The following is a 12,991-nucleotide window of genomic DNA, read 5'->3' on the forward strand; positions in this document are numbered from 1 at the left end:
TTATCTATTTTTGTCCATTCCCTGACACTTTGTAAGAGGCTTAGATTAAAGGTGATGGACTAATTGACTAATCTGTCAAAGGAAATTTTATTGCATCAAGCCCTGAATTCAGTCTATAGGAAGAGTTTTGATGATTGCCTTTGGCTGTGTTTATCGTAAACTTTGGGAGAAAAAAGAATAGAAAGATTTGAAGATTTTGAGTAACTTTCAGCTTGGGCAAAAGACACATGCTCAAATTTGGGACTAAGGATAGTGTGGCGGTTGAAGACATTGCTTTTATTTTTAAAAAGATAACATATGCTTTGCATCAGGACAAGAGAGAAAGCTACCTTGAGAGTGTTTTGGAAGATGGCCAGACCCCAACCATTGCAGAACCAGGGGTATAAAGGAGTAAGTTTATTTGAAATATTTTGCTTGAGAAGAGTTTGGGCATGTTCAGTACAGAGCCTCCTGGAGAAGTGTTGCCACACATCCAACAACCCATGTGCTCTGCTGCTGAAGACAGGGTCCAGGAGGGCCAAGTAGCTGCTTGGGCTGTAGCACACCTTGATGTTGTCCATCTGTTGCTTGGTTTTTAGAAGAAAAAAAAACATGAGAGACACAGGGTCATGAATGTTCTACCCAGATTTCAAATGAAAACCTGGAAGGCAGGCGAATGTACAGCAGGGATAGAAACCTTCCTTACAGGGGTCCCCAGAAGAACAATGCATGAAGCTTGAAGAGTGAAGTTGGATGTGTGCTGGAGACCACAGGAAGTTGGAGACTCTAGGAATATGGAACACTTGCCAAGGAAATCCACAGTCAAGAGAAGAAGCTGTTTGGGAGAGAGAGGGGTGGTCTGAAATTCACAAGACTGCAGGTTTGCAATTGCCTAAGCCCTTTGAAGCTCACAGCACACCACCATGTGTCACAGATGCCAGACCTGCATCCACAGTAAAGGTTGCCCTGCTTGATTTCAGTTTTACTTTGGTTCCATCCCTCCCTAAACTCTCATTCTCCCCTTTGGAATTGGCAGTACTTACTCTGTGCCCCTGTATACTGAAAATGTTTCCTTTCTTTTTTTATTTTATAGAGGCTCACAGTTAAGTGTTTGCTGAGGAGGGGAGAAAAGGAGGGTTGAGTAGAACTTGAGGGAATGGGATAGTCGAGATGGAGGAAGGACAGAGATGAGAGCAAGGAAAGAGATATCTTGATTGAGAGAGCCATTATAGAGTTAGCAGATACCTGGCTAGAGAAATTCCCAAGAATCCACAAGAATGACCCCAGGTAAGACACTAAGCATTAGAAGAGAGGTGGCCCGATCTTGGCTTGCCCTGTAGTCAGACTGATGAATATCTTAAATATCACCATAGAACCTTCATCCAGCAACTTATGGAAACAGAGGCAGAGACCCACATCAGAGCACTGGACTGAGCTCCCAAAGTCCAGTGGAAGAGTGGAAGGAGTGAGAATATAAGCAAAGAGGTCAAGACTATGATGGGGACACCAACTGAAACAGTCTACCTGAGCTAATGGGAGCTCACCAATACCAGCCGGACTGGGAAGGAACAAGCATAGAACCAAACTAGTCCCTCTAAATGTGGTTGACAGTTACATGGCTGGGGCAGACTGAGGGGCCACTGGCAGTGGCACCAGGATTTATCCCTACTGCATGCACTGACTTTTGGGGATTCTAATCTCTTTGGATGTATACCTTGCTCAGCCTAGATATAGTAGGGAGGGCCTACTTCCACAAAGTAATGTGCCTTACCTTCTTTGAGGATGGGGTGGGGTTGGGGTGGGAGGGTGTGTAGAGGGAATAGGAGGAGGAAGGGAGTGGGAACTTAGAATGGTTGTTTTAAAAAATCAAATAATAATAATAAGAAGAAGGAAACCTTTGGACTTAAACTCTTGAGCTATATTGGAAGTATTAAGAGTTTGGTAAAGGATTCATATATTTTCAGAGGGAATATACAGAATAAAGAACATGTAGCCTTCAAGAATTTATTACCTAAAACCAAAGATAGGATAAATTTAAAGTTATTACTCATTACTACTATAAAAGGAGGGCTTTTTATTTGAAAAAACTAAATTACAAATTATGAAAGTTGTTAAGCCAACATAAAATATGGATTAAAATATATATTAATGCACAAAATTATGAATAAATTAATAGATATTTTTTTTAAATATTTTAAAGAACTTAAGTAGCTTGTAGACTGATATTGACTGTATTTACAGATATGTGACTTCAATGACATGTTAATGATTTCTCTAATTTCTCAAGCAACTGAAGACAATACAGATTTTTGCTTATAATATTGAATATGTACCAGTGGGTGACAATTTACAAGACATGAGACCCAATTCTGAATCATATTAAAAGACTTTAAGCCATGATTCTGATTACATGGCATCCTAGAAAAAGCAAAACCATATATAGAAAGTAAGTGGAGAAGACATTTCCAGTTCTGAGAAGAAATAAAAAAGGGAATGTGCTTGTGGAGCAGGCAGAATGTTTAAGATAATAAATTAACTCAATATTTTACTATAGCTATGGATGCAATATCTCTTGAACCTTCCAAAGTCCACACTACTATATAATACAAAGAGTATGCCATAATTCAGATTATAGACTTCATTGCCAAAATAATGTATCAATATTGGTTTATCAGCTATAACAATATACCAAGCCAAGGCAAAACATCTATATTATGGGAAATTAAGTATGTGTTTGTGTGTGTACGTGCCTGTGTGTGGTGTGTAGGTGACTAAAGTAGGGGAGCACGAACTATGCGGGTCCCTCTGTACTGTATGTTTGACTCTCTGTACCACTAAAATTATTCTAAAATACGAAACTGAAATACACTAAGAAAAGTAGATTATGAACCATGATGAAAATGCACACTTTAGAAAAATGAGTGTAATTTTCTGTGTTTGTTTCACTTCGTATTAAACACATTAGAAGCAGTTGACAGAATATTGTTAAACAGAATTAACATGGACACATCTCGAAAGGAGACACACAGATGGCCGATAACCACATGAAAGCATATTTAACATCATTAACTACCGTAGAAAAGTAAGTCAGTATTTCACCAGTAAGCATGTTAGCCATAGATTTTCTCATACAATCTCTATTAGGCTAAGGAAGTTTTCCTTCTAGTCAGAGTTTGGTGGGAAGATTTATTATTTGCCAATTTTTTTGTGTTTCCCATATTGATGATTAAACTCTGGTTGTTTAATCCATCAAAACAATAGTTTATATTCCTTGGATTGATATTAAATCAACTTTGCATTCCTTGCATTACTCCTACTGAATCATAAAATTTGATTTTTGTGCATGCTGTTGAAATTGATTTGCATATATTTTGTGGAGTTTTTTTGTAGCTATGTTTATGAGGAATATCCATCTGTAGTTTTCTCTTAATGGCTATATATACCGTTGGTAATAGAAATAAATTGTGAAGCATGTTCCCTTCGTCTATTTTCTGGAAGACTTGTGAAGAATTGGTATTTTCCCAATGCTTAATTAATCTATCTGAGTCTAGGCTTCTGAGAGAAAAGGGATTTTTTAGTTCAATGTATCTTTTCTTTTTCATGTTTTTTAGAGTTGCAACTTTCTTTGAGTCTGGTGCATTGTTTATCTTGTGAAACAGTCTTTCTGTAACTTAGGCTAGCCTCAGGCTTGCTATGTATCTCACGCTGGCCTCAACCTTCTAAATGTTAGGATTACATGTATGAGCTATGAGACTAAGCTAAGTCAGTTTTAATAATGTGGTTTTTTTTCTTGATTCTTTTTCATCAATTCACTGTCAAAATCGTTTCCCAAAGGTTATTCTTAGTAGTCCTTTACCAGTTTAACTGTTTGAGGTCCCTTATGATCTATCATTATTCATTTTGTTAGTCAGTCTACTGTCCTTAGTCAGTCTACCTAAAGGAATGTCAGTCAACTATTTCATTCATTGATTTTTTTTCTCATTATAATTACTTCTTTTATTTTTAGAGATTATAACATAATTACATCATTTCTTCTTTCCCTTTACCTCCTCCAAGTTTTCCCACATGCCTTGTCTTGCTCTCTTTCTAAAATTAATTAATTGATGTTAAATGTATATGTGTATATTTATATATATATATATATATCTAAACATAACCTGATTAGTCTGTATAATATTACTTTATGTGTGCTATCAGGGCTGATCATTTGGTATTGGAAAGCCAATTGGTATGCTGTTTCCCAGTAAAAACTGTTTCTCCCATTCAGCATTCTTTAGTTGTTTGTACTCCTTTTGTTTAGGGTTTAAGCTGCATAGTCTCCCCTTGTCTACTTTGGCATGTCCTTGTGCAAGTTTAAGTGGTTATGTTGGTAAGATTTCATTTGTGTGTGTGTGTGTGTGTGTGTGTGTGTGTGTGTGTGTGTGTAAACAAAAAGACAAGAACATATTAGGTACCATCCTCAATTTCTGTCCATCTTATTGCTTTGAGATAGGGTGTTCACTGGACTAGAAGCTTGCCTTTTTTTCTGCTAGGCTGGGTGGCAAGCAGTCTCTCAGTTCTACTTGCCTTCACCCTGCAATACTGGGTAAAGGCATGTGGAGCCTCTGCTTATTACATAGGAGAGAGGGATTTAAACTCAGGTCTTCTTGCTTTCTTGCTAAGTAAGTGTGCTTATTCACTTGGGCATCTTCCCAGTCCCTTTTTCATTTTTTTTCTAATTTTTTTATCAAAAAATTTTATACACAAATTTGAGCCTGTTTTTCTCTCCTCCAACTTCTCCCAGATCCTCCCTAACCACTCAACTTCATATTCTATCTTCCACCATGTTCCCCCAAAACTTTACAAAAACAGACATTAAACAAACCAACAAATGAAAAGGCAAAAAAAAAAAAAAAAAAACAACGAGAAACAAAAAGCCCACAAAACTCAAACCAAAACATGGAACTTGTTTGTGTAAGCCAACTCCTCCTGGGCATGAGCCTTTCCCTGAAGTATAATTGATATACTCCATACCATTCCGTTGGAATAAACTGATTGTTTTCCTTTGTTGGTAGATTTCTTCATTATAGATGCTACCCCACATCCACTTATCCATCTCAGTCCTGAGATCCTGCCTGGCTTGAACCTGTGCAGGTCCTATGAGTGCTGGCATAGTCTCTATGAGTTCATAGGTACCTAAGTCCTTTTGGTCTGGAAGTTCTGTTTCCAGACCTTGGAGTCATTACTACATCTATCTCTTACAATCCTTCTGCTCCTCTTCTATATAGACCCCTGAGTCTTGGGGGAGGGGTGTGATGAAGACATCCCATTTAGGACTACTTCAAAGTCTCTTACCCTCTGCACATTGTTGTGGATCTCTGTGTAAATTTCTTCTGCTGTAAGAAGAAGAAGCTTTTCTGATATTGGCTGAGTGAGGCTCTGATCGATGGATACAGCAGAATCTTATTAGGGGTTATTTTATTGCTCTGTTCCTTTAGTAGAATAATAGTGGTAGGTTTTCCCCTAGGCCTGTGTCCTAAAGAGTCTCAGATTCCTGGTCACATTAGCCATGGACTTCACTCCACTAAATGAAATAGCTTTCTACACTCAAGAACCCAGAGAGAACGAATGCATGCATTTCTACTACTCCACTCTTACATAGACCAGGACTCACAACCTAGAATTGGTGCCATCCACAGTGGGTTGGATCTTCCCACTTCAGTTGCCACTATCAAGGCAATCCCCAGTGAACATGCCCACAGGCCCACCCAATCCAGGGCGACTCTAGATAGTGTCAAGTTCACAGATAAAAACCATCACAAAAATCAAATGTTCTGGATCCAGGGTGTTTCTGTAGCACTTGCCTGTGCTGCAGCACGTGACTTGGCTCTGAACACATACTGCACATGCTTTGCACTGTATTTGCCTTTGTGTCAGGCACCCTGAATGCTGCCTGTCACACCGCAGCTCAGATTTGAGACTTCTGTGAATTATGAATTTCTTCCTAAATACAAAGTTTTCAGCTCTTACAAAAAATAACCCATGCATATAATAATTATGGAAAGCAAAAACTTCTAACATTTTGTGACATTATTCCTCAGTATTAAAATAGCAAATTAATATGATTTTCAGATTGGATTATGTTAGAGAGCTTGGTTTCAAAAGCTGGTATTTGAGTGATAACTTGAGTTTTGTTTTTAAAAATTATTAAGTTAATTTTGCTTGAGATTAGGACAGAATTTTTAATAATTTTCTGAAATGGATCCAAGCATATTTTTTCTACTTTTTACAAGTCATTTTGTACTTTTATTTATTTACAAAGAAGTGTTGGAAATATTGATGATTATATAGTCAAAGTATCAATCAACTCTGAAAACATGGAAGATACTTATGTTTTCAGGATCAAATATTTATCCAAGATTTAGTATTTATTTGTTGGTGTGTATTGGGTGCTTTGCCAGAAAATATATCTGTGCACTATGTGAGCACAATGCTCAAGAAGGCCAGAAAATGGTATCAGTCCCTTGTGGCTGGAGTTACAACTGTGTACATGCTGGGAATTAATCTCTGATCCTCCTAAAGTACCCTTAAATGGCTCTTAATGTGTCTCCATCCCTATGGTTTAATTCTTTATTTAAAATAAACATGTCTATATATCTTTTTAGTGTATAATCTTTCATCTTTAACAACTGGTAAACTTTTGTGTACCAAAAAATTAAAGTTACCTTCTTTCTTGTAATAAGATGTATTTATGTGTATGGGTACTTTGCCTGTTTGTATGTGCATGGAGGTGATCAAAGGGAATGAGATACCCTGAAATTGATATTAAAGATAAATAGTTGCCATGTAGGTGTTGGTAACCAAATTCAGATCCTCTGCAAGAGAAGAGTGATATAGAATTCCCCTTTGTATGCTATGAATATGTTTTATTACCATTGATTAATAAAGAAGCTACTTCAGCCTATGGCAGAGCAGAATAGAGCTAGGTGGAAAAGCTAAACTGAATGCAGGAAGAAAGAAGGTAGAGTCAGGGAGAGACCATGTATCTGCCAAAAAAGAAAGAAGGTAGAACCTTACCAGTAAGCTACAGCCTCGTGGAAGTACATAGATAATAGAAATGGGTTAATTTAAGGTGTAAAAGCTGGTTAGGAATGTGCCTGAACCATTGGCCAGTGTTGTAATTCATATAGTTTCTGTGTGATTATTCAGGTCAGGGTCGCCAGGAAACAAAAGTGCAGTCTCCATTTACAGCAGAGTAGCCAGCCAGTGCTCTAGTCATCTCTCTAGTCCCTAAAATTAATTTATCAGTAACTGTTTGATTATACAGATATGCACGAGGTCACATAAAATTTATAATGACTTAACTCATCACCATCTGTTTTCAAACAGCACTAATCTGAATACAGATTAACACAGAAACATTGTTTTAGTGTAGTGTTTTCCAGAATTTGGGGTTTATCATCTCACTCTCTTTTTACCTCTTTTGTTGCTGATTTAAAACTCAATATTAAAAAAAATAAAAAATAAAATAAAATAAAAAACTCAATATTAAATCTTTTTTGTTTTTCTATATGCACTGTGTCATTTCAGTTCAGGAGTTTCCATTTGATTCTTTTTATAGTGTCTTATATGCCAAATAATCTAATGTTAAAGGCTTCAAAGAGACACTTTCTGCTGACTGCTCTTTTTCCTTTCTTGTGTATATTAACACTTTCCATTTTCTTTCTGCACTTCATAATTTTGATCTTGAAAGTAATTCATTTTAGATAATATATTAGAGGAATTCAGAAATCTTAGTTGTCCATCCCAAAGGTTGAGTTTATTATTTTCATTTGGTGTTTAACTTACCAGGACTAATGCTCTAGTCTTTCACTTTTGCATCAGGTACTTACTGATATCTCCAATTTAAAAACTTAATCTCTTGGGGACTGGAAAGGTGGCTCAGTGGTCAAGAATATTATCTGCTCTTCAGAGGACCCAAGTTCAATTCCTGGCACCGACAGATTGGATGAGATTTTGTAACTCCAGTACCAGGGATCTGACAGCCTCTTTTTTGCCTCTGAGGGCACTGTGTGCCAATGGTATACAGACATACATGAAAACAAAACATTAACACACATTAAATGTTTGTTTTTTCATTAATTCTTTAAAGATACTTTTCAAGTCAACTTTCTAGGGGTTGCCTTCACATTGATAAAACTTAAGAATGAGCCAGTAATTGAGTAGAAATGTGCTTACTAAACTTGAGACAGTAAGGCCAAGCCAGTAGATATGCTGATGAATGGGAAACAGTAAATACTTGGGTAATAACGTGCCATTCTGTGTCTCCCCTATGAGAACCTTAGGGTCTATATTCATGTGAGAATATGTAGATAGCTAAAGTTCTCTACAGTTGCCCCCTGAATATATATGCAGCCTTCAGTATTAAAGGGTGTATAAGAGAGATTATCAGTTTTCATTGTGGCTGTCTTATTTCCCCAAATTTCTCTTAAAATTTCATGTGAGTCTGATAATCTATGCTTTGTCTCTACATAAATCACAGCTTCAAACTATCTGAGATAATGGCTTTGGGGAATCTTAAGTTTAGCTACCTCTAACTCTTAAGAGCTACTGATTTTTAGAACCTTTCATATCCTTCCAGTGCTAAACTCAGGGAAAGTGGTTTTGCTGGAAATGATTTCGCTCAGCTACTTTGTTACTAGTGAATAGCAAGGGTGTTTTCTTAAGTTTGTGTGCAATAATCTTACTTATAAAGGTAACCCTTTTTACCATTTGTATTAGTTTTCCTAGGCTTTGCAATAACAAATTGCCATGACTTAAAACAAAAGAAGCAAGTTTTCTCTTACTGTTTATGAGGCCACAAGTCTGAAATCAAAACATCAGGATAGTTGCTTTCTTTTGGAAGTTCTGAAGGAGAATCTGTTCCATTCCTCTCTTCTAACTGCTGGAACTGCCAGAATTCTTTAGCACAGTAGCATCCCTCCATGCTTTGTGTTTGTCATCACACAGCCTTTTGTCCCTGTGTCTGAGTATCTGAAGGTCCTTTTCCTTTGTGTTGCAAACACAGCAGTTATTAGATGCAGGGTCCATTCTAATTCTGTGACTACATAGTAACATTAAATCTTCAGTGACCCTATTTCCAAATAAGCTCATGAAGTTCTGATACACAAATTTGAAAAGACAGTATTCTATTGACTATACCACTCATTACAAAGTATCACTAAAATAAGTATGGTCTATTTTGTGAATTGGATTATGTTTTATGAAGATAAATTTGGAATGAATGAAGCATCAAGTTAGCACTGCTAGCATGACAGTTTCTGTATTCTTTAAGAAAACGATGTCCTCATTTTGTTATTTTATTCATGCTAGCAAGAAAAAAGGCACAATTCTGTGCAAAGGAAAGGGCTGGCAGAATCTCACTCTTCTCCATTCTAATTTATATGTCTGTTTTTAATCTAGAGCCAAATAACTATCGGAGCATGCATGGCCGGGCAGTAAATGGTAGCCAGTTGGGAAAGGATTACATCCAGCTGAAGAGGCTGCTGCAACCCATCCGGATATACTCCAGAGCCAGCTTGTATGGCCCTAATATTGGACGACCCAGGAAGAACGTCATTGCTCTCCTAGATGGGTAGGTCAGATTATTTAGCTCTCATTACAGTATTGCTCATTAAATAAAATGAAATGAAGTATTTGTGTTTATTCTGGCTATTTTCATATTTAAGAAGAAAAGTGAGGCTTTCTCAAACTCCCCAACAAGAATTCTTCAACAAATGATAGCAGTCATCTTGAGGGTTCCTAGAGTTAGGGGTGGGAGGAGGCATATCTTAGTCTCTAAGTGGCTTGAACAGAATGCCTTATTTGCAAACAAAACCATTTAATATAGGATTTAATTGAATAATTTCATATTTTTAAAAGATTGGAAAACATTACAAATAAAAATAGAACTAAACTAATACTTCAGTAGCAGACATCACTCTGTACTATTGTCATCACTTGCTTAATTTTAACTGACCTGACAAATATCTCTTGTGCGTTGGTGCAAAGAATAATGTGAAATGTTCTCTTACTCAGTTCTGTCAGTCGACTAGCCTCAAACCAAATAATGGATATATCCATTCAGATCTGGTCTAGTTATATAGGGTTGGAAGAAATGCCTGACCATGAATTTGTTGCCAGCAAACATTGCAATTAGAGGGAACCACAGTGAAGTGGGGGAGGCTTAATATAGATATATGTTGAATCAAGGCCCAAAATGAAAATGTAACTGGAGCAAGTATAAGAGCAGTGAGGTGAGGAGATTCACATGCTATATAACAGGAATAGTTATCCCTACGATTCAAAGTTAGTAAGACTATTTCCAATGACATGTGTACAGCAAGCAGTTAGAGAAGTAAGTGTCCTGCAATCATAAACAGAGATGAAAAGAAAACGGTGTCTTGATGACTTGTCAGACTCCTTTCATTTCTGATTACCTGATCTTGATGTGAGCTTGTGAACACAACAGGCTTTACCTAAGGTCTAGAGAAGGCAGAGGTAATTATATAATAACAACACCAGAAAGGTGAAGTTAAATATTAGGCATTTTTCCATATAAGTCATTGAATTTTTACCTAAACTACCTTTCTTAATCTCTTCTTCTGCCCATCTCCCCTTTTCTTGCTCAAGTTTACTTTCATTTTTGTTGAAAACGTACATGGCCTTAGTCCCTACTTACTAACTAGGCCTTCCTTTTGCATGCTTTCCTGGAACTTTGACATTTCTCTTTGCATGTGTGTGATGAGGAGCAGGACAGAGATGAAAAGGTGGCTTTTATTTTTTCCTGTTATACTTTGTGTATAAAGATCAGTCACAGTGTACTTTTTCATCTCACAAGTTCATAATAAAGATTTAATCTCTCTTTCCTTTAAATCTATACTTTAATGATTAGTGTGCCCCCTCATGACCTACATTGTCATTCTAATAGTATGAAATGATATCAATTGTTTATCATTCTAAAGATATTTATTGAACAACAACTATGCTCTAAGTAATATGCTAGCAACTGAGATAATATTAAACAAAACAGATACATTCTTTGCCATTCCAAGGTGTTCACTAAGTTGGGAGAGACATAGATATTAACAAAAAATGTAAAACAAGAAGAGTATGAAGTAGGTACATGGTTATACTAAGAGATGTGGCTTGATTGAATTAGGAATGTCATGAAAACCTTCCCTTGAAAAGTGAAATATAAAAAATGATGAGTTGACTGCACAACATGAGAAGTGAACAGTATCAGTGGTTATTTTTGTTTATACAGTTTTAAAGCGAAAACCATGTACAGAGACCTGAGATTGAAAACTGGCTGGGCTGGCTGGAGTATCAGAGAAGTAAGGAAGAGGTGTGTTCTATCAGGGTGTGCAGGCAAAAGGAAGGACTTGCTGTTCCTTCTAATTGCATTCAGGGTAACATAGGATGTTTTAAGCTGGGGAAGGAACGTATTATATGAAAAGGATGTTGGGTACACTGTGGGAAATAGATTGGAAATAAATCAGGAAAATTGATGATAGGGTTGCTTTGGTAATACAGGGAGAAAGCAATGGAGGCCTGGAGTAGAGTGGTGGCAGCCGGAAGAAGAGCCTATGCGATAGGGGAGTACATTGTAAAACATACAATGATGTGATAGTAGAGAGTGGATGGTGCCATTTGCTTAAACAAGAAGACAGGAATCCTTCTGACTAAGTAGTTCTGAGAATACAACTGAGACTTTTGTTTTAGTGCTCTGAAACTAAATATAGATGTCAAAAATATCATTTAATAGGTGTGAAGAGATCAGGTTCTCTGTTAGAGATATTTATTCATTTGAGAAGTTTTTAGCACAAAGGTGAAATTAAAAGTCATGGGAATGGAGAAGATGAGTTAGCATACAAAAAGAAAAGAAAGGCATAGATGATAGCCTGAAGAACCTGCAGAAGTAAGAAAAGTGTAAGAAGAATCAGGCACATGAAGAAAACAGAATAAAGAGAGAGGCTTCCAACTAACAGGATGGCAGAAAGGTGTTTTCTGGATTTGACCACATGTCAGTTGCTTATGACCTCAAGAGACAGCTCAGGAGAGGGCGACTGAAGCTGGGTTGCAATGGCTTGCAGAGTGGGGAATGAGAGACAGCCAGCAATAATGTGGGCAAGACTACTTAGGATGACATTTACTGTGAAGAAACCCAGAGACAACTGAAGGGTTGTGTCGTCAGGGAAGATGGCTGCTCCTTCCTTTAATGCAGAATAGAGTAGAACAGGTTTGTGGGTTAAGGTATACCCAGAGAGAAGAAAAGGGGAATACAGACAAGTTAAAACATCCTTTAAAGTGGGAAGAAATGAAAAGCAAACTTGTTGACCGTCTGTAGAGGACAATTCTCCCATGATAATAAAAGATAAGAAACAACTGTTTTTCTGCATTGAGAGATTTAAAAAGTCATATTTATGAGGAGACCTTGTTTCCAATACAGCATGTGTAATTAAGATGTTGAGTTTGTGTGCATGATACAGACGTGAGTGCATGCAAGTTAGTATGTGAGGAAAGAGTTGAGAAACTTGGCACAGTGGTGAAAGAGAAGAGTGTGTGCTGTTATTTGACTATGAAGTGTCCCTCACAGGCTCATGTATTGAAGGCTTGGTTTCTACAGGGTGGTACTGTCTAAGCAAGTGTTAGAGTCATTAAGAGGTAAGGTCTAGCTAGAGGAATTGAGGAATTGGGTCATGGACAGCGGAAGGTTGTTCTGAGGAGATAGAGCTTGCCCTGGCCTTTCCTATTTCTCTGCTTCCCAGCCTCCGTGGTGTTCTGCTTTACATCATACACAAGGAAATCAGCCAATCATGGCCTGAAACCATGAGCCCAAATAAACCCTCTCTCTCTTAATGTGTTTCTCTTGAGTGTTGGCCACAGCAACAGAAAGTCTGATAAACAAAGCATGTGGCTAGGGTTTTGGAGTGGCAACTTCCTTCATATCTAAACATGAAGTCGAACAAAAAACAAACAAAAACCAGAAAAA

The 12,991-nt window shown here is 37.3% G+C and overlaps 1 protein-coding gene across 3 annotated transcripts in view; it reads left to right on the top strand.

The window, feature by feature from the left end:
- The window catches only part of Hpse2 (heparanase 2 (inactive)), a 602,385-nt gene that overhangs the window by 385,659 nt on the left and 203,735 nt on the right, over positions 1-12,991 (top strand). For all 3 annotated transcript variants that reach the window (XM_085693954.2, XM_085693953.2, XM_085693952.2), the window contains one exon: positions 9,421-9,592. In XM_085693954.2, the coding sequence (XP_085550080.1) occupies positions 9,421-9,592 (172 nt within the window). The remainder of the gene's footprint in view (positions 1-9,420; positions 9,593-12,991) is intronic.

This window comes from Myodes glareolus, chromosome 7 (assembly GCF_982192425.1).
Source record: "Myodes glareolus chromosome 7, mMyoGla1.1, whole genome shotgun sequence".
Lineage (NCBI taxonomy): Eukaryota > Metazoa > Chordata > Mammalia > Rodentia > Cricetidae > Myodes > Myodes glareolus.